We start from the raw sequence: 27,099 nt of genomic DNA, 5'->3' as shown, positions 1-27,099 counted from the left end.
TCACAATATTTCCAGCTGACTTTGGCAGCTTCAAGAATATTGCGTAGGCTGCTGAACTACTAGATGTACATCCAACCTGACCCTTTGAAGTGTACACATGTGAAGTTCGAAGTGAGTCAGAGTTTAATAAAGTGATTTACTTAAATTGCCTATGTTTTGAATTCTCAGGGGCCAAATGCCACATTTAATTTGACTGGAACCATTGAACTGTGATAGGCCATTTTCAAGCCTTAAACATACCAGAGTTCTCTCAAAGCTGAAAGTGAGGGCATATATAACCCAATAACTACTACATCAACATCTCTTACTTAGTCACTTGTAAAATAAAAGGAGTTTGCAGGGAAGATAATGAAAGCAAAGGATATATAAGAAAGATAGGAAAAAGGAGAGCTAGTCAACTAGGTGTTTTAGTTGAACTCATGAATTTGGGCTATGATTTATTCTACTCTATGTGTCATCCGTTGGACTGTCATAGCCCATCCACAGTTAGTAGTATTTACCAAATCAAGTCATGCAAAGAACTGGCAGCGAAGGATCACTCACTGTAATACAGTACATCAATCAAAAGGGTTATTTTCATGGACTTGGTCTCTAATCAAGCAGCAAATCATTCTCCAGTTTTGCTATCAAGGACCATTACTTTTAGGAAGTGCTTAATCTGAAAAAAATGCATCTATTTGAAGCTACAGGGTGTCTGGTAAGATATACTGAAGACAGAGGAAATGAATTATGTACCACACGATTTGCCCTCCCTGTAGCATTTTATGAGTAGCTTATTTGTGAAGAGAAAGGTAAGTTGCTGGCAATACAGGAGAGTTTTATCTTTCTATTTGTCTAGTTTGTTGAGTTATTACAAAGGTCACTCTTGCACTTCAATTATCTTGACTGCCACTTTTGATGGGGGAATTTTCAAATTATATTCAAGGTGCCTCAAATATTTGCAAAAGACTCCAGGGTACCTGTGCCTTTTTAATCTAAGTGCCTAGATAAAACTACTGTTATGTCCGCGTGTTAGAGCATTTCCCCATCTAAGACAGGGTAAAAGCCTATAAAGCCTCATATGGCACCACTCAAATGTGGTTGTCGTCCTGCAGGACAAAAAGTGAAGCATCCCTACCAGCTCATGCTGTACGACCTGAATGTGCACCTGCATACCCCTGGCCTGCCAACAGTCACTTGGGAAATCCCAACCCAAGGGACAGAATACGTGTGCAATATAGAGAAATGAGCAAAAATCACAGAATCACAGAATCATCTAGGTTGGAAGAGACCTACAAGAGTACCTAGTCCAGCCTCTGACCTAACATTAACAAGTCCTCCACTAAACCATATCATTAAGCTCTAAATCTAAACGTCTTTTAAAGACCTCCAGGGATGGTGACTCAAAATATCAAGGTTGACTTTGAGTTACCCCCAAAACACACTTATCACCTTATCACGTAACACAATTAGCATCTTGCAGAGCCAATAGTCCACACAGGTATGTCGTGCAGAGAGCTGCATAAGCTGGTGGGATATAGGAGCCCATATCAGCTTTCGTGAATCAGCTGTGTGATGCACAGGACTTGCACTGTCAAGAATGACTGCTCCTGTCTGCTGTGAGTTTTGCTTTCAAAACTTTTTTTTTTTCAAAACTTTCAAAACTTTTTTTTTTTATTTTTGCTTTTTGTTTCTTTTGTTTCTTTTCCCAGCAGTCAAATAGGTAAACTTGCCCCCACATAGATAGCAGAGCTGTAGGTCAGCTTCCTGGTGCGCTCCATGGTAGGAAAACAGGATGGAGCTTGGATGCAACAGACCTGACAAAGCCTTGTGCTGTAACTCCTGAATTCCTGTTTTCAACTGCAGGCTGCTGTTCGTCCTAACACCTTGCTCCAGGAGTGATCCCTCTGAACTTCATGGGCTCACTGCAAAAGTGAACTATCATTTTTCAAGTAAGGAAACAGCAAGACAAAAACAAGCATGCAATGGGTGAAAGCAATGCAGTCTCTTCTTGTACAGATCTTCTTTCTCATCCCTTCAGATTTCTTCCAAGATTTTAGGGGAAATGTTTTCCCATAAAGTGTTCCCAACTGCTTTCACAAAGGACAAAATTTAGTCGCTGTTTAATGAATTCCATTAGTAACCACTCTTTGTTATACATAATGCACAGGCGATACAGAATTACTTTGTAATGGGCATTCAAAATGTGATCTAGATAATGAAACACGTTAGATGAATGTGTCTTGATGCATACCCACTGCTGCCAGCCACTTGCTCTGTCTGCTGGTGCCTGCTGATTTCTAACAGTATGAGGAAGTGCCTTTACTAAGTCACCATCAGCTGAGCACATACGTACTGAAACACCCAGAGAAAACCAGGTTTTGGATACAGCTCCGAGTACAGATAATCAACAAAGTGTACTTCCCTTTCTCACATACTTGTTTCAATTAGGGCTTATTGAATCATCTTTGCAGCCCTAGACAGAGCTCAAGCAATCATCAGTGCTGCTCAGGAGGTAATTCAGGATGCCGCCTGGAATATTTGTCCTTTTTAATCATCTGCCACGCACTGCTCTTTTAGGATGTTGTCACTCAGCGGCTGAGGAACAAAAAGGAATATTAGAGTGAAAAGGTGTCTGTCTGAATGTGGCAATTCCCTGCATGAAAATGAGTTCCATTAACAGGAAAGCCCAACCGATCTCCAGGCAATATTTCAAGTCCTTGTCTGTCTGTAACCTCAGAGGAATTTAATTCCTTTATATTATTTAAATTACATACTAGAGGGAGAAATTGTGAGGTACTGGTCATTTAAAACGCTTTCTTTTAAATATATAATTAAAAGAGCCAGCAACCCTTCTAACTGCAACTTCATCATGGCAGGCTAACAAAATTCTGAATTTATTGGCATTCCTAAAGTGTCATTTTGTCCCACAGACTTTGGCAAGCAAGCCAAGGCTCAAACAATTGCACTCGCAGTGTCATTCACTAATATCCAAGCAAGCAATAGCAGTAAGTGGAATGACAGCAGACCAAAAAAGGGAAAGGAGCCCTAAAAGAAGATATACAGTGCTCATACACTCCTTAGTTCAAAAACTGAACTACACTCAATGGCTTCATGCCTCCTAAAGGAGCTGTGTTCAGGACACAGTTACGGCCTGCTATAGAAGCCCTGGAGAGTGAAATTTTGTGCCAGGCTTTTATCTCAGTTACCTGACTGTAAGTCCAAAGCAGCTTGCTGATCTCAGAGCTGTTATTCCACTTTGCAAGTTAGAAGCAGTTCTGCCTGAGCATTGCACACTTGTAAAAAATTCCTTTCTGAATGCAGCACTGGTTCAAATAGGCTAACTGAAAATCAGCTTTACTGCTAGAAACCATCACAAATAAGTGGGACCTGTAGTTGATAACATACATGCCCAGAAATTACATATTCATTGCAATAATACTTTTATTTATTTATTTATTTTTTCCCTAAGGGAATTGCCTGTATCTCTTATTCTCCAGTTCTACACAAAATTCCACCTCTGAAATCCATGGCAGATCCACCACTGTGTAAACCATACACCACTATAAAACTAGAAAAACATTAACGCTAAAATTAAAAAAATTCTTTCTCCTGAAAAAAGCAGGGACAAAATGTGTCCTCAAATGTTATGAAACACCTGTGTGAGAACTTGATGCAAAAGGACTTTAAAAAGAAGAAACTCCACCACAATCAAGAAACTAATACCTTTTGCCTTGTCCACTAGTACTTATACAAAATATATGTTCTTCACTAAAAGTGAGGCTGTGCAGGATTTCCAGCAAGTATTTGCATCATTTTAGGATCAAATACGTAGTTTAATGTTATTTGGGACATTCTTAAGCATGTTTAGAAGGGAATCAGGCATCACTTGCAGAATGAAAAGAGCCAGAGTTAGGTATCTCCAGAGTAGAACATGTATTTGAGGAGCAAATAACCAAAGTTCAAATCTATTCTGTCTCTGGATAGCCAGATAGCAAACTGATGACTGATGCTATTTATTTATTTGCTTATTTATTGGAATGGTTCCACCTTCTATAAAGCACGTGCTCACTGGAGCAGGAATCCATGAAGCCCTCTTCCCATCTCTGCCACAGGCAGGATGAAGACTTACTCTTTTTCTGCTCTAGTGAGTAGATTTAGGACTTCATAACAAAACACCTTCAGGGCTAATGGCTGAAGGCAGCCATGCCACTGCTTAAGGAACAGCCCTGCAAGAGATGGGAGCTGCAGGGGTAAGCATCTGCCTTGTATCAGGCAGGATGGGGTCATGGGCCTGCTCCTTGTCCCTGTCACAGGCTGCTCTGCTGGTGCCTGAGTCCCCTTAAGCATCCAATCTCAGGAAGAAAAATCCAAACATGAACCATCCCCAGTATTTCTAAACTGTTTTCTTCACTTTTTAGCCTGGTTTTCTAAGGGCTGTGTGCTGCTACAGCGTGCCTAGCTGCCCTAGTGACTTTTAGCCTGCTGGGCACTTTCAGCCAGATGTGACAGCAGGCATTGAATTCAAAGGGATGGTGATGATCGTGCAGAGGGGATGGTGGTGAAACCACAGCACTGAGGCAAGATGGGAAGAAGAATGTAAAGAGAGTGAGACCCGTTTGAGTTCTTGGACTCATGAAGAGCTCCAGCCCAACCGTGTGTTGCTAAACAACAGGGCATCCTCGTGGGAGCACAACTCTGGCTGAGGAGTGGATTCTCTGGTGCCTACTAAGGGGCGAATGCACATTGCAGCTGTGGCTTAATCCAGTTAAAAGTCAATCAACCAAGAGACATGAATTCTTTGGAAAGCAGGCATCATTAGTTTTGCTGCTCATGGAGCTATTTGCTTATTAGCTGAGACAGCATCTCTCTCCGCAACATGCTGCTGGAAAAAATAATCCGCAATGGAAAAGAGGACAAGGGCACCCGGGTTTAATAGCAAAGAACAACCTGAGAAGCAAATACAGTGAGCAGAAGACAAGAAATTTAGCCTGTCTTTTCCACAATTAAAAGTGAAACAAGAGTAGTGCAAACAGTTGACTTCACAAAGCTGAAAACTGAACTCACCTCATTTACTCTATCGGTAAAAGTAGATGTAAGGCCTCTGCACCTCCCATTTCAAGGTAAAAATGTATTTTGTTCATTCTGAAGGAATCAAAATGAAATCTGATTTCTGAAACAAGCACTACTTAAAGCTTAATTACGTTTCTAAATGTTTGTTTCAGATTTTTATCTGCCAATGCTCTATAATACAATGTTAAAGGTCTCATTAGTATTTCTGAAATAAAAATAAAACCTTTTCTGTTTTTCTTCTAATACTGTTGCGCAGGCAATTTATTTGTATATTGCATGACTTACGTGAACTGCATTTAGTTGCTCACTAAGATGTTAGTGTCATGCTTTATGCTTAAAACATTTTTCTACCCAAGGGGAGTCTGTACTTCACCAGCTCATTTTCCCCAACCATCGTCTGCTCTAAGGTTCACAGACAGAACATGCTCTTATTTATGTCTGCTAATGAAGTTGACTCCAGTCCTTTATACTTTCAAACTCCTCAGCAGAAACAAAGACCTTTGAAAATTTGCAAGGAATGGGGATCCTATCCTTTCAGAGTAAAATTAGGTGAAGCACTCTCTGCACAAGCATCCATCCAAGTCTGTATTTTAATGAGGTTAAAGCTGCCCTCACAACAAATGGGGGAGCTTACTTCAAATGTTAGATAAAGATACTGGCCTGACTGTGAGAAACACGGAGGATCCGTCTCCAGAAATGAATCACAACTGCACTGAAGTCTGAAAGCATCAACAAATGTTCCAAGGGAGCCCAAATATCCACAGCAGTATTTCCTGTGTAGGTAATACAAAATTCCTTGATAATTTTGTTACTCCCTGCAATCATAAACAAGCCTCTTTCCCCAGCTTTGTTCTCTAACAGCACAGTGAAAGCTCATGATAAAGCAATGTTGTTTTCCCTGGAGCACAATGTACGCCTAACACTCTCTACTTCTCCAGCTCTCCAAGGTTTCTAATTTATAAATTACAGAGGTTTAGCCTGAGAACCTCAGCTATACTGTGTTGAGGGAAATTTCCCTTCCTCTTGGCAAAATATGACTTGTGCATACACACGCATGCAACTCAAGCTAAACTCCTCATACTTCAGGAATTTGCAATCTGCATAATCAAGCTGTGCTTTGAGCTGGGACAGAGAAGCTAGTGCACAAGCCCATCACTGCCTTAGACTGTAGCTTGGTTTTAGTTTGGTTTTCACATTGCTAAACCTAAACCCCCTGAAAATGAAATAATAATAAAAAAATAATAAAAATAAAACAGTGCCAAAATGGCAAAAATGTTTCAGATGAAAAAAAGGGGGAAGGAAACTAAAAAAAAAAAAAAGTCCCATTTTTCTTGCCAACACTACAAATGTACGGATGCCAGGAGAGTGGGGCTGGTTGAGCTGATTAGGCTGGAGCAGCTGGGAGGGAAGGTCTCGCATTCTTCTCCTAGTTATGAATGGGTGAGTCCCAGGGACTGTGCTGGGCCCTACTTGGATAGAGCACCAAGAGGGTAAATGTTTATTTAAGCCTATGTCAAACACTTAGAATTTTTTCAGTATACAAAGCCGAGCTAGAATGTCATGAGTAAGTGAATACTAGGACGTTATGGTATTTCCTCCTCGGCTGAAAAGGCATTTCATTTTAGAAATACGTTTTTGGTTCTGATTAAGTTTGGGCACAAATTCAGGCGAGTTCTTTATTTACGCATATGAATATTTCCACTCCCTGAACTTAACTCCTGGACCTTTAGAAAAAAAAAATACAATCCCCCAAACTGGGGTCGCCACAAGTTGGGATTGGTGCTGCAAGACTGGGAAAGTCTGCCTTTTAGCAGGCTGCTCATATGCCCGTTGGGCAGCCCCTGCTTCTTGAAGCTGAAGAGGCTCTTGAGGAAAGTTCACCTGGCCAGCGAGACACGCTGGGCTACGGGGTGCAGTCTGAGAGGCTGCAGGAATGTCAGAAAAGGGCTGGGATGAAACTACGAGCTCTGGAGGCTGGAGAGGAGCCAGCAAGTACACAGGGTTGCTGTTTGCCCCCACTTTCTCTGCCCACTAATCCAGTAAGGACTGTAGATCATTAATGCACATCAGCACTCTAATTCGGCAAGTGCCTTGTCTTCTCCTGTGTACCAATACACTGGTATTGCATCAGGTTTCTCGCCCTCCACCCTACATACCTTGCTCAAATGTTTTTCGCTACCAAGAAAAATTCTTTGGAGCCAAAAGATTCACACCCAGACCTCCTCCTGCTTTCACTTCAATTGCCTGAATGATGATCTTTCAGTAATTTGGAAGTCATAAATATTTTTTTCAAATTTTATTGCTGATAGATTAAAAAGGCTTACTATTATAGGACTCCTTCATAAATTAAGATAATATCAACTCTGGGGTGATCTTATGAAGACAGAAGAAACACTCTGCCTTTCATCAAGCAGCATCTTTCATTAAAACTACAAATCTGCATAACCATTTCCCAGCCAAACAGATAAAACTTTTCTCTGGTTCATATCCTGCCAGCTAAGGCTTCATGCAGGAACAGTTGTCTGAGTAATGCCTGTATCAGATAAAACATTTAGAAGTCCTACCACAGCTGTGTCTGTCAAGAGCATACACCCACTGCACATCCAAGCAGCTTCAGGAAGGAGTTTGCCTTCCTGTCTGCCACAGGTCCAAGATTAACAAATGAAGGATCAAAACTCTATCCCAGAACAGAAGAAAACAACAAAAAGTTGTTTGGACAAATGCTCCGATTCTTCTCAAAAGAGTGTACTTACTTGTAAATACACTACAGACCACCGGATTTGGGAACTGTAGCTTACTCTTTGGATGCTCTGAGCAGGTAGCAGTGTCATAGGATTAGCAACAGCCCTCATGCATCGACAGGTCCACGTGCTTCAGGATTTGTCCCTCATACTGCAGCAGACAGAAACCAACATTGTCACCAACGTTTCACTGCTGGTATACTTGTGCTCTTGGCTGTACATCCTTCAAGGTATAGATGTCTGTAATTCACCTATGAAGTACCCGCTACTTGCCACTGACAAAAACAGGGGAAAGGACACATAATGCATCATGCTCTGAGGTCCTCTGAAAGGTGTCAGTAGAAGCACAAGTTCATCCGTGTGTAACAGTAACGCAGTAGCGTGTGATGTTCATGTTTGCTGATCAAGTGAAAATAATCAGCAAGGGCATTCATTTTCATGGCTCACAAATCCAAACCCAATACATTTGTGGCCAGCCCAATGCCAAAACCAAACAAATAAAGAGCTGCTTAAGTGCAAAACTCACCCGCCTTCCTGACTGTCTGGGTGCAGCTAAGGTGACCTCACGTCACCTGGATGCAGACAGGCACAGTCACCTTCCTTCTCCTCTGCTCTACCTCTTCTTTGACCTTGGCTCCCTCTGTACCCCTCTTAGTGCTGAACTGATACAAGCTCAGAGGTGATTCAGAAGAAGGGTGACATGCCGGAAGACAAACACCAAATTCAGTGCCTTGCTCCCATGGGGAAGACTGCCTGAATGGACAACATGCCCGAGCAGATGGCTATATGCTACAGGGCAAACAATGAGCATTCAGTGTGATAAAATTGAGTCCAAGAGTGGCAAGCAAAGGTCAGTCAACTGAAACATTGGATAAAATACCAGGGTCTTGGTCCACAAACAAAACCAGAAGTAGATAACCACAAAAAAGAGTACGACTATGAGCAGTCTGGGCATCATTGCCTCCTACTCATCCTCCCTGACGGGTCCCTTTTGTTTATCACGCAGAACAGAGGCTGATTGTCTTCACCACCCAAACCACTCACAGGCTATTTTTGATTCTGTCTGAAGCTGGAATGGTAATGCTGATCTCCCAGTGTACTCACAGTGATGGTGATGAAACACTCCAGCACAAATTAAGAGTGGGGGGGGAAAAAGATGAAACAATGGGTGTTTGAGAAAGGTTCTTTTCTCAGTCTACAGAAACAAGAGGAGAGCAATGTGCCATCTGTGTTGGCTCAGAGTGCACTCGCTGTGTATGACCTCTCAATGATATTAAATGGATGCGATATTTTTAGTTTACACATTTCCTTTTTTTTTTTGGTGATGGCTCAGAAAATCCCCTGCAGTCTGATGAAAGTTATTTTGCTGCAGTACAATTTAATGGCAATCCAGTGAGCTTTCCATGAGCCACAGCAAGATCAACACAAGCAATAACACAGCCATTTGCCAATCAGAATAATTTTCTTTATGCCCTTGGTAAGTCCACAGTAAGTTCATCAATGTATTCAAAGATACACTTAGAGACAAAAATGCCATATCCCAAGCTTTGTATGCACAAGTACCAGTCACTTTTACAGTACTACCATCTGTTTTTCCACATACAGGCATTACAACTTCCAGAAGCCCACTAAAATGCTAAGCCATTAAACTTCCTTGTAGCTCTAGACCATCTGCTTCTTCATCCCAAAGGTTTCCCTCCCCACCTTCTACATTTTTTTTCCTAACTGAGGATGAGAATAGAAAAAACAAATCCTCCTGAGTAAGGGCCATGCATCTTTCAACACGTACAGGTTCATGGGTACAGTTACAACAGCCTATGAAAGTCATGTTGGAAAAACTGTCATTAAATTCCGCATTTTCACAACTACACATAAGGGTAATGTGACATGTGATGATTCTGGGAACACACGCAAAGGCTCAAAACAGCATTATAGTGGATTCCCAGGGATTTTATCGACAAAGACTTTTTCTCTTATTCACTTCTTTAGCAACTATCTATCTTAAAGGAGAGTACAAAAATGTGTGGACCCCACGGCATCTAGAGAGAAACCAGATCTTTGTTTGTATACTTACTAATACAATTTAGATCCCTGGTGATAAATATCTTATGGATTATCCCTTTTTATGCCTGAGTTCACTGCACTTTCCCACTGAGAAAATGTTCTGTCAATCAACCTAGGTCCTACTTCCTCTTTGTCTTATGCCAATTTTCTTCCACAGTGCCAAATCCAGAACTAACGGCTTACAGCAGGGAGAACAGATGGGCACACAACTGCCCTGAGCTATGGAGATGCTGCAAACTATTTTTAACAATTTTTTTTAAATATATACAAATGGTTTATAAAGAAGGTTTCATGTAAATGGAGAAACAGTCGCATCAGCATCTTCCAGCCATATAATCTATGCTTGTAATGAAGATGGTAACTTCAGAGACAGCTCAGTTTAACTTCTACTTAAATATAACAGCAGAGCTGGTTGTCAGTGCCCTGCTGAGCCCCAAGCAGTGCTGCATGTAAAAGTACTTGCTGGACCTTGCAGCACAGGAGCCCAGCACTGCCATCACCTCCTTCCAGTCTTATCTGTCTCCATGGGTTTGGGGATTTCTGAGTCCCATGTTAAATACTAAGCTCTAGCTGGAGGGGGCAGAAACCCCAAGGAGATGTGTAGCCAAAGTCTCAGCTACAAGCTGGTTTTGCTCCTGTGCACATCAGCCTGGAAGCAGCTTACCTAAATGTTGCCTCTGTGCATTTACCAGTATAGTTTTCATGGTATGAATGCTGTATGCATGAGTAGCTATGAAATGCATTTTTATTTTCAGTACTTGTTTTTTAACACTATCTTAGCCTCTTGAAGCAGTTTCCCCACACACAAACTGTGCAAATGACATATTTAGATTTAAAGACCCTGAAAACAAGAATCATTTACTACCAACACAGATCAAACAGTTGGGAAAGGAAGAAGAGAAATAAAAAACATATGAAATACATTAACGAGCACAGAAAGCAAACAAGCAATGGCATAAATGACATAGCAAGAAAAGTTCTCACTACTCTTTGAGAAGTAAGATTTTCTGCGTACCAAGGAATTACCTCACATGAAGATATTGATATAAAATACTGTCTGTGTAAAACAGACTTAAGAACATGGTGCCTCTGTGTCTGGATAGTCAATGCATTAGAGATCGGTGCAACCTCATAACATTTGAAAGCTTTGCCCAATGCTTTCTGTTAAATTTCTCATCAGTACTGCACGGAGATAATTAAAACTAGTGAGGATGCTTACATATGCTTATTGGATTCTATCTTCCCAATACGGTTTTTCTTAAGATTATATTGCCAGGTCCTTTCTTTCTTGTGCCAGAGATACATCAACTCCTTTAAAAAAGATAAGCTGAAAAAGGCAATGCCATCCCCCCGACAGGTCATTTAACACATCCTTTGCTTAATTGATCGGAAAACCCAATAATTCCTTGACTTAGACAATATAACTTTTCTAGTGCCTCTACAGTTTATCAGCCCAACTGAGGATTTAGTTGGACAGCAAACAAAACCCTGTTGCTCCTTTTGGTTTTGCTTGGTAGCAGGGGTTTTCAGCCGCATTCCCATGACAGGGAGTCCTGCTGCTAGTGCTGGTGCCTCACGGGGATGTGGCAGCCCACCTACCAGGAGCCTGTTCTTACCCCGAGAACAAGCAGTGTGAGCAGATAAATACAAGGCATTACTTGCTACCGCAAACTTGAAACTGCTTCCTCTACCCACATCAAAAATAGCAAAAGTGTTTCCATCTGCAAATGTGTCAGCTAACTTGTTTTAACTAATGGGATTTTAAGCCTGACTTGACATAAGTGTGGACAAGCCACAGGCTTCCCCAGTGGTCTAGCCACAGACAACCTAAGTTGTCTAAGTTTTTAAATGAAGCCTGCCCTCACTTGTGTCCTACATTCCCGGATATTTCCTGGTTTGCACATGCTAATTGAACGGATGGATCAAGCATGTGATCCAGGACTCATGTTGGGAGGAAAGGAGCAGGGTTTCCCCGTGCTCAGGCCTCCTCAGAGCCCGTGTTGTGGTGGGCTCAGCGGCTGCTGGAGCACGGTGGCCAAGGAGAGCATTGCACTGCAGGGCAAGCACACCCTGACAAGCCTCCACGAGACTAAAGACAGCACTTAGATCAAATGCCACCTAAATCGTGATGAGATCTAACACAGGCCTAATGCTGCTCGTCCCTGGAAAGGTCTTAGGAGGGATGTCCCAAAACGCTCTGTGGATCCTACACTGTACATCTCACAGACGGAAGAGGTGTAAGGATACGGGAATCGTGACAGAAATTTTTAATCCTCTGGAACTAGACACACGGGAAACTGGTGGGAACTTGTGCCTTCATCATGTTCCTCAGCCTTTTGTCCCCCTCATACACCCTTGCTTCTAGAGGGGACACAGCAAGTGCCGAATCACTGGAAGCGGTGTTCATAACCTCGGTGTTGAGCGCGGCCTCCTAAATTTCTTCAGGAGCTCCAGCCACTGCACCACTCTGCCAGAGTCCTTGCTTAGAGGCAGATCCCAATATAAGCCTTCTTGCAAACTTTTCTCTTTCTCCCAAGAGAATTAAAGACCTCATTGCAAAATGTCAGCCACTGAGCAAATGCACGATTTTATCCCTTTTTTGACACGCACTGTTTTCTAAGCAAAGTAAAACTTGTTCAGATTTTCCTTTACCAAGAACTATCTCATCAGCTGTGGGAGTTCCTCCAGCTCTCTGGGGCGTCCTAATGACCCCTCTGACAGCTTGGTACAATTTGCCTTTTTGTTTGAGAGCCAAGGTGTGAGCACTGTAGCTAACTCTTGGGTCCCTGTGCTGCCCCAGCCCCTCTGAGTGCCACCCAAGCTTTCTCAACCCACTGGCACCTGAGAACTGATACTCTGGGATCTCTTAGCGAGGTGTCCCCAAAGCCAAAGAAGCCACAGGGGTGGGACCTCCACCTGCTGCAGTTTCTATACTATCCCAGCAGGTAGCATCTCTCTCACAGAGGAAAGAAAAAAAAAAGTGAGAAATGCCAAATGTCATGGTTCTGCTTTCACACGGTGGAGGGCTCTGTATAGGGAACTTGCTTCGGGCGGTATAGCTTTATGCAGGAGACCTCTCCCCGGTTTCTCCAGAGCCAGTGGAAAATCCACACCTCATTTCAGCAGAGGCAAGACCCCAGTTTGCTGCCTCTGGCAGGCAGCAGACACAAAGGTCTGACACCAAAGAGTAAGAAGACATGCCTTTTAATCTCCAGAATTTAAAAGGGTTTGTCGTCTTTGCAACAGACAGATGTTGCCTGACAAACCTAGTAATGAAACTTTCATAAATTGTAACGTGTTCTTCTGTAAAGCACAGCTCTCCGAGGCTACCAGAGAAAGGCTAAATGAGCTCTCATCCCATTCACAGTGCATGAAAACATTCTCTGACTGTGAATAAAACATGTCTTTATCAGCCTCCTCCCCCATTAAAATGAAAACCTATGACCTGCTACCCCAGCTGATGATAGCTTTACACTTCTGGGGGAAAAAAATAAAAAGAAAAAGCAAGCCACCAAAATAAAACTTTGAAGACAGCCAGCTGCATGTGCTTTAATTCCAGTTACGAGCACAGCATTTGTATGCCTGTCTTAGAGAGGCAGAATGCTGATTCCAAAGGCTGTTTAAAATGGCTATTAGTTTATTTTAGCCCCCCTCACAGAAGCCTCTATTTGTGCTCTGTAGCAAGGTGTGAAGGAGGAAAGGCTGGACTGAAAAGCATACTGGGGCCGGAGGGCTTTGCTCCATGGGTTTTGCATCCTTTCCCCCACCCAGAGCGACGAGGAGCTGCTTCTGTGCCCTGCCCTTATCTAGCTGTGATCACGGGATGAGGGAAATCTGACTGCATTTTGATGCCACCTGTTGTGAAGTCCAAGAACAATATGCATTGAGACTTGCAGCTGTTTCCTACATCGCGCTCATTTTTAATATTGTGAAGCCAGAATTCCCAGAGTGTCAAAGCAGCCTGAATTTAAAACAAAAAAACACAAAGCCACGGCTGCAGTGCAATTTAACAGAAAACACAAAAGCACATGCCTGATGCTGAGATTTACTCCTCGCAACACAGAAATGGTCTGGCGGATGTGTACAAAGGGACCCGCTCAAACAGTCCCAAAGAGCAAGCTGGATCGCACTCATAAAGAACAGAGTGGATTTGGCACAGACCCCCTTCTCATGCAATCATTTCAGCAAAGCAAAAAGGTGCTCCAATTACTTTAATGCTCTCTTTGGACTTTCTGTAGATATTCTGCTCCTTTAACTACATTAATTACACAAAACCTGTCTCCCAGCCATCACCTAAAATTTCCACTGAAGTAAGAACTTCACTGACACTATCAACAAATAACCTTTCTTCTTTCTGTATGGGTGCGCACGTGTATGAACCCAACTAGTACGTATTACGTTATCAGTGCCTCTTCTTCCCCCTCCTGAAAATATTCTCTGTTGTTTGTACATTTTGGTTAAAAAAGCTGACACTTATCAGCAAAAGGGACGTGAGAAGCTTTCCCAACGCAGCACTGACAGCAGCAGCAGCGTCCTGCATAGCCCTTACTATTACTCATAGCCCCTGTAACGTCTGCTGGGACGTTGAACACAGTGCCATCAGTCTGAGCTGGAGCACAAAGATCGGTTCAAAGGTTAGGTCATCCCATTTAACTCCCACACAAAGGCTCCAACATAAAACCCTACCCTGATTATTTATAGCATAAATCAAGACACTGTCCAGAAAGCCCGAACCATCCCAAGCCTGCCTCAACTGGCCTTATCAATAGCTTGTTGTCTTGCCTTATGCCAGGCCGGTCCTCTCCGCAATAACCATGCAAATCAACAGCAACTCATGCATATATATTTGTAATTTATGTGCTCAGGGTTAGCCCAACATCTTTGGTGAAACCATGGAAGAACTCTAGCAAAAACAAAAAAAGAATAAAATCCAAGGATGTCCACAGTGAAACACTTCTTGACAGCAGAAAATGCTGTGAAAAAAATATTCTCAGAAGCACATTTTAAAAATACTCAGTTATCAGTAAATGGATTAACTTTTATGCCATGCCTCCCATCATTTAAACTATTTATATCACCCATTTTTGTAATTTAAGTCTTCTTTACAAGAAGTTAAGAAATCTTACTCTACATTTTAACAGCAACCCTATATTTTTTATGAAGAAAGATACACATTTGTCATTTTTATTAGTATCTGTCACAGATTCTATTCAGAGTTGAAAATATATAAGAGAGAAGAACACCGTGTTGTTAAAGGGCTGGCTGGACAACATGATACAATGCTGAAGCTGGGCACAGTTTTCAACTGTAAGCTATTTGTTGGAATAAAATGAAGACTCAGCACCATATAAATGTTTCATGAATGTGTATCAAATTTGCTGAATTGTTAGGTTCAGACAAAAGAAATCAGTGAAAAATGGAAAGGCTTCATTTTGACATTTTGAAAATGAAAGGTTTTGATTTTCTCATTTGAAGTTACTTCCGTATACAAATTTCCCTTATTTCTTAGAATATTTGAATTTGTTTGAAACCAAAAGAAAACCTTTCATTTCACGTCAAACAAAATGTTTCACTCAACCCAAAGCATTTTTGAAGCTGTGGCGTATGGTGGGCATTACCCCTCAATTCACTGAAAATTTCATCTAATTCACTCAGTCTGACAAGAAATCATCTTTTTTTTTTTTTTTTTTTTTTCCCCCTCAGAGACACTGTTAAACACAAGTGTCTGCTGTTCTCCATCCTCTGCTCAGTGGGCGTTTTTCATATTCAGCATCTGATATTCTGTGAAATGGTTTTAATATACGGAAGGTCTTCTCAGAAGTTTAAGTACTTCACACTGAAAAGTAAAAGAAGCAAGTGTAATAGAGACAGAAACACACAGAAGTTGGCTAAATATGTTTTCTTATAACTTATAACAGCTTCCTTAGAACCCCCTACTCTAATGACTAGAAACTCAGTCTTATAGTATTATTTTGTGTGACATCGGGATTCAAAAAGCCCTTACAATCACCAAATATCTCAGTAGTAACAGCTGTGGGAGTATCGTAGAAGGTAACCTTTCTGCATCATTCAGATGCTGAAAACCAGACACATCTCACCCAGCCCTAAAAAGTAGGCATCTGGCTTTTACGGCAACGTAGGGTCTGCCTCTCTAGGTGATGGAGAGAAACAGGCAGTTGAACAAAGTAATTTTATTCTGGGAGAAGTATCTCAAACAAGAAGAATTTACCTTTGGCAGTATCTACCACTATCCCAAGACTACAGGGAGGTTTGCCCACTATATCTCAGGGTAGATGCCCAATTTTCAAATGAATCTGGCCCAGCACAAACCCAAACGTCTCAAAACCCTTAACTGGGAAGCATCATCTGTATCTGCTTTGTACTTTGCCAGCTGCATGCCCGTCCTCAGACCCTCACAGAGAGGCAGGTCCCACTTCATGGTCCAGTGAGCACCACCAAGGAAATGCTGATCTCTTGCAGGTCTAACCAAGGGCTGTTGGCTGTGTTACAAACACCAGAGGCATGCAGAAAAGCAAAGCTTTATTTATTTCAGCGTATCTGAGGCTAAATGCCTAGAAGCCAGTAGTGGCTCCCTCTCAGAGGTCAGCACAAGGAGCAGAGTTGGCTGCAGACAAGCACTGGATGTTTCACCTCCTGTTTCCAACTGGTTTTTCTTTGTCACCTTCCACAGAGTGCTTCAAAGCTGTTCAGTGAACTCTGTGAGTCCTTAAATGATGCTCTGCTTGCCTTGCACACTCCACGTTCCCAACACGTGTCTGCTGACCAGCCAGCTTTCCTCCCCTCCCAAAACCTGAGCAAGAAAGCTCTACAAACTTCCTCAAAACTGGTGTCTTCACAAGGAAGCAGAGCAGAAGCAACAAGAGAGGTGATGCTTGTGCTTGCCCATAGCCACACATTGTCCCAAGGGTGCTGGCCGTCTCTGTCACCAGCATCACCATAACACCAACACTCAGCAAACGACTCATCCCCAAGCCTGGCAGCCCTCCCAAGCACCCTGTGTCTGCACTGCAGCATCCCCTCCCCTGCTCCCTGGCCATTTTAAGTGTCTGATGATGGACAGCATCTTTTCCAGTCCCTCTTCCAAAAAAGGGAGAGGAAAAGTCATCAGGCCTACCAGCAGCAGGCAAGGAGGTGCCACATTCCTGAATATCAGCATTTTCTCCATTACTGCTCCATGGACAGTTATGATTATTGCTGTTTTTTGTTGCTGTTGTTGTTGTTTGTTTGTTTGTTTGTTTGTTTGGCTTCCTGAAGAGTTTCCTGTGATTTAAACCTTGGAGCAAAGCAAGGTGGAATAGTATCACCCAGCTCAACTGAAGTACATGTTATTCATAAAAATGCACTTATTAACCTCAGTACTTACTCACTGAGAACACTTCCAGGCACTTTTCCATTTACCAAAAGAAAAATAGAGAAAATGGTTATTCTAAAGCCAAAGATGAGCAACAAATCTGTTCTTCTGTAAATAAGAATCTTTCTAACATATCGCTTAGAGAGAACTTTCAGTTTGTGGAAAACTTAAATAAAAAGACCATTACTATGCAATAAAATACATGTTATTGTTTTCTTTATTTTCAGTAGTGTTGCCACAGATTATTTGTGTCTAATTGTTATTTATTTTTCCATGTTGTTACATGCTAAAAATTCTGCACTAGTATTACATCAAATCATGTACTCTGCAATGAAATTGTGCTGTCACACACCCAGTATAATGACTTTACTGCAAGATGAAGAAAGAAAAATAACTGAAATGTAGGCATGGGGGAAGATGTTATCTAAGTGCAATCTTCTACTAGTAAACATGCATAACATATTCTAAAAGTTTTTTATGATGCTCAAGTTTCCTTTTAAGAAGATAGACTAAAATGCTTTTTTTTTTTTTTTTTGGTCTTTTATTAAACAGATGTATAATTTGCTGTGATAAATCAAATCATTTCGTGTTCTGCTGTTCTGCACTTTACGTACATTATGGGTAGTGTGTCAAAGAGGATGAGCTACAGAAATAGAATTATCTCTTTCAGGACTAATTGGAAGGTATAAGAATTCCGATGATTATTACAGAAGCTATTATCTTTACTCATGTGTCTAAGTAAGAATCAAATCTAAAATGTTAGTTCCTAATTTAGTCTGAATCCCTGTTCTGTCTCTTCCGGTGATATGGATGATTTACCAGTTTTAGAATACACTTTCTGGATAATTAATGCACTGGCAGAGCTTCAGTGCCTTTCTCAAGCTCAGTTAATTTTCCACATGTTCGTATTCCAGCCATAAAATCACCTTTTAGTGGAGTTCACAATATAATATGAAAGAAAGGAAAAACACCCCAAAAGATTTATAATTCATGTCTAATTGCAACTACATGGGCATGAAATTAGCAGGAGCACAAGTAGAGTCATTCTGACTTGTAAATTGTCAGGTAATGCTTGTTGTATTCCAGATCATAGGTATCATCTCTATGTCCATTTTCCCTGCAGGTACAGTACGTTTGCACTGATAGATAGTGCAAGGGAAGGACACATGTCCCCTAGGAGTCACCCACAGCTGTCACACTGACATTTCACAACTGCCCTCATTACTGTCACTGCATGAAGCACAAATGAGAGAGCGCCACATGAAACCCTATCAATTTATGAGACCTTGAGACTCATCAAGACAATACCCACTTTGAAGGAAAATAAAATGCTTTGAAAATACATAAAGAGAAATCACATATGGAAGGGAATTGCTAAAATGACACATCAATATGTGAAATACTCTTCCAGCTTGCTCATTTGTACAATTTGAAAGTTACTCTTTCACTGGTGAGACAGGCTCGATTATGAAGACGTAAAAGAAAGCAATTCTTTTGATAATTACTTTAGCAATACACACGTAAATAGCATTACAATTGAATCTTTCTCAAAAAATCCTTCTGTGTATTGGCAGAAGATGGATTTATGACAGAAATGTTTACAAAGAGAGGGAGGCACAACAGCAAAAGAAGAAGGCAAGTTAAGAAAAAAAAAAGAATTCAAGCAAGACGTATTTATAATGTGTGGTTTTAGGTTAATGAGAACAACCTGAAGTAATGACTTTACTTTAAATGCCTACTTTAAATGTAATAAGCACTAATTACGGGTAAAGACTGATATAAATTAATTTCTAGAAGCTGTCACTGAATAACAGAGCTTCAAAACATGATGTAATTGTACCCTAATGCCTCCAAACCAGAAGACAATGAATTAAAAATAAAATTGCAAGACTTTAAAACAAATGTTACCATGACGGTGTCTTGACTTAAGAGTTCAAAAGTCAACTTCAGTTCAAAAGTGTGGGGTTAGCAGCAGTGCAGGCCTCGAGATGCAGATGTGTAACATACAACATCCTTCTGAAATCACGCACTGTGGGGAACAGACAGGTTCAGGAGAGAAAGCCACAAGGTCCTGGTGGCTGCAAAGCCACATCAGAGAGAAGGAGGAGCAGAAGTGCTAATGCTGGCCCCCTGTGATTTGCTGCAGGCTATGAAGAGACCCAGATAATGACCAATTTTCTTCTAACAAAATAATTCTAACAGGGAAGCCCAGGAGGGTCATAAACTATAAATATTCCTAGCTGTTAAATTACCTCAGCCGTTAACAGGTTTTTATTTTTGTCCTGACATTATTTAATACTAAATACAACAAATGCTCCTGAACTTTTTTGTGCCACCTTCATATGCAGGGGAGATAATTTGCTTCTACACAATGATGTCAGTAGCTTTGTGGTGAAGTACAGATGATAAAAAAGCTGGAGGGATCTACCACTGAAAAGGGATTGATTATTGCCAATAGTTTTGATCTCTGTTACCACTGGTTCACCTCCATAAGTGTTTTCAGCACAAGAGGAAGACCTTCCAGGTTTCTGGAAGGATCAGTGAAAGTTTTATATTCAGTGTTGAAATGGCTACTCCTATGAAAACCAAATGCCGCTTCTGAAAATGTTTATGCTTTATGTTGTCTTATTCTTCATGTAACATCTCAGTATATAATCTGGACCCTTAACTGTGCCAATGTGGCCACGCATACCTTCCCCATACCCAGAGCAAAATCCATTTCCAGCTCCCCCTGCATGACTTAGCCCAAGGAAAGGTTGTCAGCGGCTGATCCTCAAGCCTGATCCCCACCTACAGTAAGGCCCTTTCCCACTGCTCTTGCAATGCAAAAGGACCTGCAAGAAGATACAAACGTAAGCATACAAATTGCAGATGGAGTCTCTAAGTCAGCCCTTGTAGAATAAGGCATTTACAGAGTCAAGGTAAAATCACAGTAATTTAAGAAGAAAAAGTAGAGGATTCAAAAATACAAGGGGTGTAAGTTATAAAGGAACTAAACAGCCACCACCTAGACTCAATTCTTTGGACCATTAAATATTGCCAATCATTTCTGAACTGAACCCCAAAATTTGCATTTGTTTGAATTCTACTTCATCTCAGGTTAAAGAACATCTTCTATACAGTCATCAAGCATTGGTCCTAGGTGAGCTGAGAAGGAAAAAACAGAGGCTTCCCAAAGCAGTCGAGTCCGTGGTTCAGTTGTGTTCACTGCAGTGAATGTGATTTCACTTGATGTGGTGAGACTTCAGCTTCCAATTATTGACCCTTACCAGCCTTCTCTCTGCTGCATTAAGGAGCCTGTTAACCCAGAACTTTTTACATACTGCAATAAAGATACCTCTCCATATTCTTCTGGAGGATTTAAGCAGACTAAGCTCATTTAGTTTGGCAGCATAAGGCATTTGCTTCAAACCTGTAAATTATTCTGTGTGTCTCTTCAAACATCCTCATTTTTTCAATAGCCCAGAGCTGTGTGTTAGTTGTGCTAAGACCAATCTAATCGATACCATTTTAGGATGTAAAGCCTCCCTTCTATTTCATCATTTTTCTAGGTTTCTTCTCACCACTTTCCCGAATCTCTTGCAGTTTAGTAACTATGACCTCCGAGATCCTATAAAATATCATAACATCCTGGACCCTGTCCACACATGAAGATGTGTCCTCTGCTCACTGCCTTCATTCACAGTTTTGCATTTCTTTGTAAATTGCTCTGTAAGTCTGCCCTAACCTGGTAGACACACAATGTTGTCTTTTGTTACCGCTGAGCTGGAAAGTACTTTACCATCATCACCTGATTCATACATGTAATCTTGCTTTTTTTTTTTCTTCTCCAAATACACAACAGAAATGTTTATTGATGTTTTCTTGTTTCTGCATCATTAACAACTTTGCCACCTCCATCAAGTAATGGCCTTATACTGTGCTGCTAGGACATCTTTTCTTTCTAACATACTTAAATAATCTTTACCATCCCCAGCTCTGCTAACCATTGATTTTTCCCTGATGTCTTTAGCTCTCCTCATCAATTTTCTACACTTCATAACTTCTAACTTTTATTGATTACCATCTTTACTCTTTTTTTTTTTTCATTTTGCTATAACATTGCTTCTTCATTTCTGATTACTACCTTCCTCATAATCGTGAAACAGGATGGACTTCTAGATGATAGTGTCCCAATCTATGAGAGAATCTATATCTGCTCATCCCATAAAACCCCTTTTAAAAACTCTTTGCATTTTTATAGCAAAATATTTCCTTACAGTTAATTTTACTTCCAGTTTTCTCTAGCTTTGGGTATAGACTCTGCTGAAGAACAAAGCATAAATATATATACGTTACTCTTTCATTTATGCCACACATCTATATGCCTACATTGAATGTAATCAGACTGGTTCCTCACCACAGGACACAGGTTCCTCACCAGCCACTAGGGCAGAACATCCTTACCCATTACAAGAAGATTTTAGAAGGCTGTTACTTCCTTCTCATCTGCTTTGTATTCAAACTTTAATAATGTGTTAGCATTGTCTCTTTGTGGCAACATCCCCTGTATCAGTGCCATTCTTCCTTCCACCCATAAGCAGCACACAACAGATTTTGCTCCCAGTTTTAAGATAATGAGCAGCCTCAGGACCACCACCACAATCTTTACCTAGGCTCTTCTGATTAATGTTTATCCACGTACCTTCAAAATCTCAAAGTTCTGAGCTATTCATATTCATACAATATGCAGTACTGCCTTCATGCAGACTGTGTAGACTCTCCCCATTCCCTTCCCACCCTTCTTGCCCTCTCTGTCTTTTGTAAGCAAGATAAATCCACGATTTTAATATTTCATTATTAGGAACCATCCTATCAGTTTTTAGAAATAACATTTATACCACCATTGTATCTTTCCATCAGGGATAATTACTATGGCTAGTCTTAACTATTAACACAGTTTCCAAGCACTAAGATTATTGGTTTATCTAATGTCTTTTATCACTTTGATACAATTTGTTTGCAAAAATGTAAGTCTGAACTCTTTACTGTTCCTTCTTTTGTTCTTGCTTTGTCTTCCATGATGCCCCATCCCAGGAAGTGTTCCCCATCCCTGGAGGTGTTCAAGGCCAGGCTGAATGGGGCTTCGGGCAACCTGGTCTGGTGGGAGGTGTCCCTGCCCATGGCAGGGGGTTGGAACTGGGTGATCTTTAAGGTCCCTTCCAACCCAAACTATTCTGTGATCCTGTGGTTCTACGATTCTATGCTTTGCCTAGTTTCCAAGAAAGAAAATCAATTCTCCTTCCTCCCACTTTGTACATACAGGACTCTGTAATCTGGGTGGGAAGTGGCTCAGCATCTTCCTGAGAACCTAAACTTCTAGTTTCACCTCAGAAACACCGTCAACTGTTCAAATCCCAGGTCTCCTACATTCTGTATTTTTTCACTTATTTGCATGAAATATCTAAGAAAATCATGCTGGCTTTTCTACACGTCCTTGCCTGAAGTCTTCTTTTATCTGCATAATTCTACATTTGCCCAAATAATTTCTTCTATTGTTGGTAACCACTGTTGGAAACTTGCCAGCCTTACAGTTTTGATTCATATTTTTATACTAGGGAGACAGCTGACAGATTTCTTGCTGAATTCACTATTCATTCTCCTAAACATAGCACTGCCAGTGACAGCTAGTTGCATTTTAGGATGGCTGAAGAACCTCACAGCAGTAGATTCCTCGCTCCACAAGCTGTACCCCTTCAAGTAACTCTCCAGTAGCTCTCTTTTCTGATCTGCAAGGAGAAATTTATCCCATAATTTTTTACACAAATATCAAATAAGAGTTGATATATCTAGCTAGAATGCATGTCTTCTGGTTTGTGCCCTTCACATAAAAGTTTCTTTAATTTCTAATTTTTCCTTATCATGCATTCTTCCTCATATGATCTCATAGTACCTGGTTGGCCAAGTCTTTCTCTTAAGTGCTGCACAGTGGTGGGATCCAAGCCTCACAGTCGACTGAACAAAAAATAAGAAAAAAGGCACAAATTGAGTACTTTGGTGAAACACCACACAGCCTTTCTGCCTCTTCACCCAGAAAGCAGCCTGGAACTCCTGCCCTGCCTCGTTGGGCTCTAGGTAGGACAGCGAGTGCAGCAGCTCTGTCTGTCCTAGGGAGTGTTTTACTATTCTCTTTTTATTAGCTGTATCTCCCTGAGACACTATGACTGGTTCACTTAGAAATTCTGGAGAATACATGACATTTCAGTAGGTTATTATCTGAAGATTTATACAGATTAGCACGGATATGTCATTGTAGTATATGTCTGGATGCATACAACTTCAGCAGTCAAAAGGGAAAAAGTCACTGGGGTCGTGGTATGGCTATACATACAGGCTTAGATTCATCACTCCTGACTTCAGAAACCTACCTGAGGCCCCAAAATTAGAAGCACAGCCACCCTTGCATCCATATTTAACTGATGAAGAATGATACACTGAAATCAAACTGTCCTCTGGAAAGTGCTTATTCCTCTCCCCTGACTATACAGAGGGAGCCTCGCTGACATGAATTAGGTGGGCTGGTCCCTCACAAAGGTTAGCAGCTAGCAAATACAGTGGAAGTACTTAGTAAGGGTTTGTCTTGTTTGAGCTTGGTCAGCTCCCTCCTGGAGAGCTATTTCAGTTGTGCATTTTTCTAACAGGCAGCTCTTGTGATTCTGCTCAGACGCAACCAGTGATTTGGTGCGTTAATAACACCTTGGTGCTAAGGTAACCTAAGAATATAAAATGTGGAGGATGCGTGGTGTTCCAGCCTTATTGTGCTTTTCCTGAGGAGCCCCGCAGAAAGACCAGTTGTTAAGTGTTGTTATGACACACTCCTGGGCTTTCACTTTGACTTCTTTTCACATCTTGTTGAGTTTTCCAGTGTCTGAAAAGGCCATTTCGATGTGCTGAGGTCATATGTTAAAAAGCTGAAAGCAGGGGCCCTCACTAATGGTGCTCTGAAAGCAATTGTTTGGCAGAAGTTCATCACATAAATCGCTCTATACTTTTTTTTTAGGATCGTAAAAGGAAAAATTATACTTTGTCCTCTAAGGAGGTGATGCAAAGATGATGTCCAAGAGCCATTGTTCAGCCACCGAGAGCTGGAATGGAGACTGGAATAAATGGGTGGGGAGAGAAAAGTCCATTAGCATCAGCAGAGCGTCCAGAAGAGCACTGGCAGGCGAGAGGAGGGGAGAAGAGAGGCAGAGACGTTGTAAAAACAACCAGCAGAAATAATGATATTCCAAAAGACAAGCAAGTCCCTCATCTGCAAAGCTGACAACATCAGACATTTGTTACGTGATCAAGCTGTAATATTTAAATTTAATACTTAGTTTCATAACTCTGCTTAAAGACCCTGCAAATTCTGGTTTGGAAATGTGTATTTTGGTTTCAGAATACTTTGTTTCAGTTTAGGCTGAACAAAGCGCTCAGCAGTTTAAACCAAGCAAACTAATGTTAATTAAAACCAATGAAAGAGATTTCCCACAGCCTGCTACACTTGAGCTACTCTGTCTTAAAGACATACTGAAAGTAAACAAATGTTTTTTTGGTTTTTTTTAACCTTTCTGATCTGTCAGGAAAAGCTTTTCTTCAAATGCCCAGATGCTGGGAACAAAGTTTAAGATTGGTGATTTGCAGTAAGGGACAGCTTTGGCCGGTACAAAGAGGAACCACGTGGATACACTAAATTCCTGCTTCAAGCTGTTTTCTCCCCAAACTGGTAACAACAGCACCTGTAGAAACAGTTCACAGACATTTCCTGCCTGCATGCACAGAGGAAACATGCCACAGGTTCTCCCAGGGGAACCCTCAAGAAGACCCGACTCCTTGGCAGGAGATAGAGTCGGGCAGCCAGCAGAAGCTGAGGAACCAGAAAAAAAGTAAGGCACTAAAATGAAACCTCAGCAGGGATGGGTCACGGGCTGGACCTGTCTTCCTTGCTCAGGCTTACATGGGACCCGGTGAGGGTGTGATAAAGCGAATTGCAAGCTCTGGATCACACGTATGCAACTTTGGTGGCTCGCCCCACCAAAATGCACAAGGGAGCTTCATGGGTGGGACACGGAAGGCTGTCGTGCCTTCTTGAATACACAGGTATTCAAGAATCATATAAAATACAATTGCACGTGTGTCTAGTGACATGTTAGACAGATGCTGGTCAGTAAAGCTTGAGGACAAAGTGAAGAGGGTTAAACAAGAAGTCTGTGCTTCAAGGTATCAGCTATGGTTGGCACACAGAAGACAACCATGAAGAAACTTATACCAAACTTTACAGGAAAAGCACAAACAGTTCAATCTGTTTGTTCTTACAGTCATCACAGGCAAAATAGAACTGCTAGCAAGAGTAAGAGAGAGCAAACAGAATTTTTGGCAAGCAGGGCCATTTCCCTTGTGTTCTGCGTCGTTTCCAGGTTTCCATCTCTGTTTTATCTGCTTACACTGCAGACTCCGATTTGCAGAAAGGCAAGGATAGTGAGACCCAAGTTGGTATTTTAGTCTGTAATATCTATATATGAACGGTTTGATCTAGATGACTGATTTTGTAACGTTACATTTATGGCTGTCCACTCAGTGCTACTGACAGCAGAACCAGTAGCGAAGACAATGGGAAGCACCGGGAAGGTTTTCCAGGACCAGTGACTTGACAAGCAAAATCTCTGCCAGTTCATGACCTCTTACATGTGGTGTGTCCCATACTCTACCCTTAATTACAGTTCAAGCGGCCCTAAAGTAGGGTCTGAATTATTTTCGAATGCATCGGTGTTCATGCTGTGCATCAGTTGTAAAATATTTTAATGCCCCGTGCAGTCGAAGATGACATCAGACCTTCTGAAATGTATACTAAACCTCCGGATTGCAATTCAAAGCATATGTTCTGCCTGGTCTGCTGAGGACATAATGGTACAAAACTAGGATGCTTTTAATGAATAAAACACTAGTCACTGATACCACGTGCATTATACATACTTTCCACTTCACAGGAAAAGCAGTTACAGTTTTCGCTGCCTGAAGCCATACTACATTGCACTGTGAATGTATCACAGCTAAGAACATAAGTACATTGAGCCGGTGCTGTCTTTGAAGGGGAAATGTTTAAATGAAACCTAAAGCATTGCTGGCAACTCCAGACCCGGCACCTCAGCCTCTGGGCCAGCAGCAAATCCACCCCGTAGCCCAAGCTGGGGGTGCAGCCCTTCCAGGAGAAGCAAACTGCATGTCTAGATTCACCTCTGCTCAAAAAAGAAGCTTCTTGCATGAGTGGTAGTGTTTGCTTGGGCTGCCTGGGCAGATTTGACTTTAAACAGCCGTACCCTGCCTACTTCTATCTCTCCAGCAGTTTCAAGTGCGTATTATAACCTTATTATTTTCTGCCCTAAACTATCATTTTATATCCCTCCGCACTGCTGAAATAACTACCACAATCCCTGCCAAAAGTGACTGCATTCCAGCAATACTCAAAATCATATTAAGGCTTTATCCTAATCTGCAGCGGGGTAAATTTAAAGTGCCTCAGCAGAGGAGTGGCAGCTGCACCAAAAGACAAGGCAGAGGCGGATCTGAAAAGTTAATGCCGGTCAGGAGCTGAAGGGGGATCTACCTGTTCTGCATCTGTCAGAGAGCATCCCTGTGCTAATCCAGACCTTCTAAGGCAAGACAAGCTGGAAATTCATGAAGAATTGGCCCCCACCCTAGCAACAGCAAGAGAATAATGCTTCATCGATACTTGCATTGATTTAACCGTGTTTATTCCAAGTTGCTTTCAGGATAAATTTAATGCAATTTCAAAGCAGATTATTCTGGTGCAGGGTCATAAGGGAGAGTGCTTGCTTTGTGATTGTGGGC

The 27,099-nt window shown here is 41.5% G+C and overlaps 1 protein-coding gene across 5 annotated transcripts in view; it reads right to left on the bottom strand.

Annotated features, from left to right (window-relative positions):
* Nucleotides 1–27,099, bottom strand: part of SH3RF3 (SH3 domain containing ring finger 3) — a 237,620-nt gene that overhangs the window by 118,418 nt on the left and 92,103 nt on the right. Inside the window, exon 1 of one of the 5 annotated variants that reach the window (XM_080583371.1) lies at nt 7,806–8,424. The exons of the other annotated variants lie outside the window; for them this stretch is intronic. Coding sequence (XP_080439497.1) covers nt 7,806–7,904 — 99 coding nt within the window. The 5' untranslated portion in view covers nt 7,905–8,424. Of the gene's footprint in view, nt 1–7,805; nt 8,425–27,099 lie in introns of those variants that run through there. 5 annotated transcript variants of the gene reach the window in all.

Source organism: Anser brachyrhynchus, assembly GCF_964034855.1.
Source record: "Anser brachyrhynchus genome assembly, chromosome: 1".
NCBI classification, from domain to species: Eukaryota; Metazoa; Chordata; class Aves; order Anseriformes; family Anatidae; genus Anser; species Anser brachyrhynchus.
This window is presented reverse-complemented; position numbering and strand designations above follow the sequence as displayed.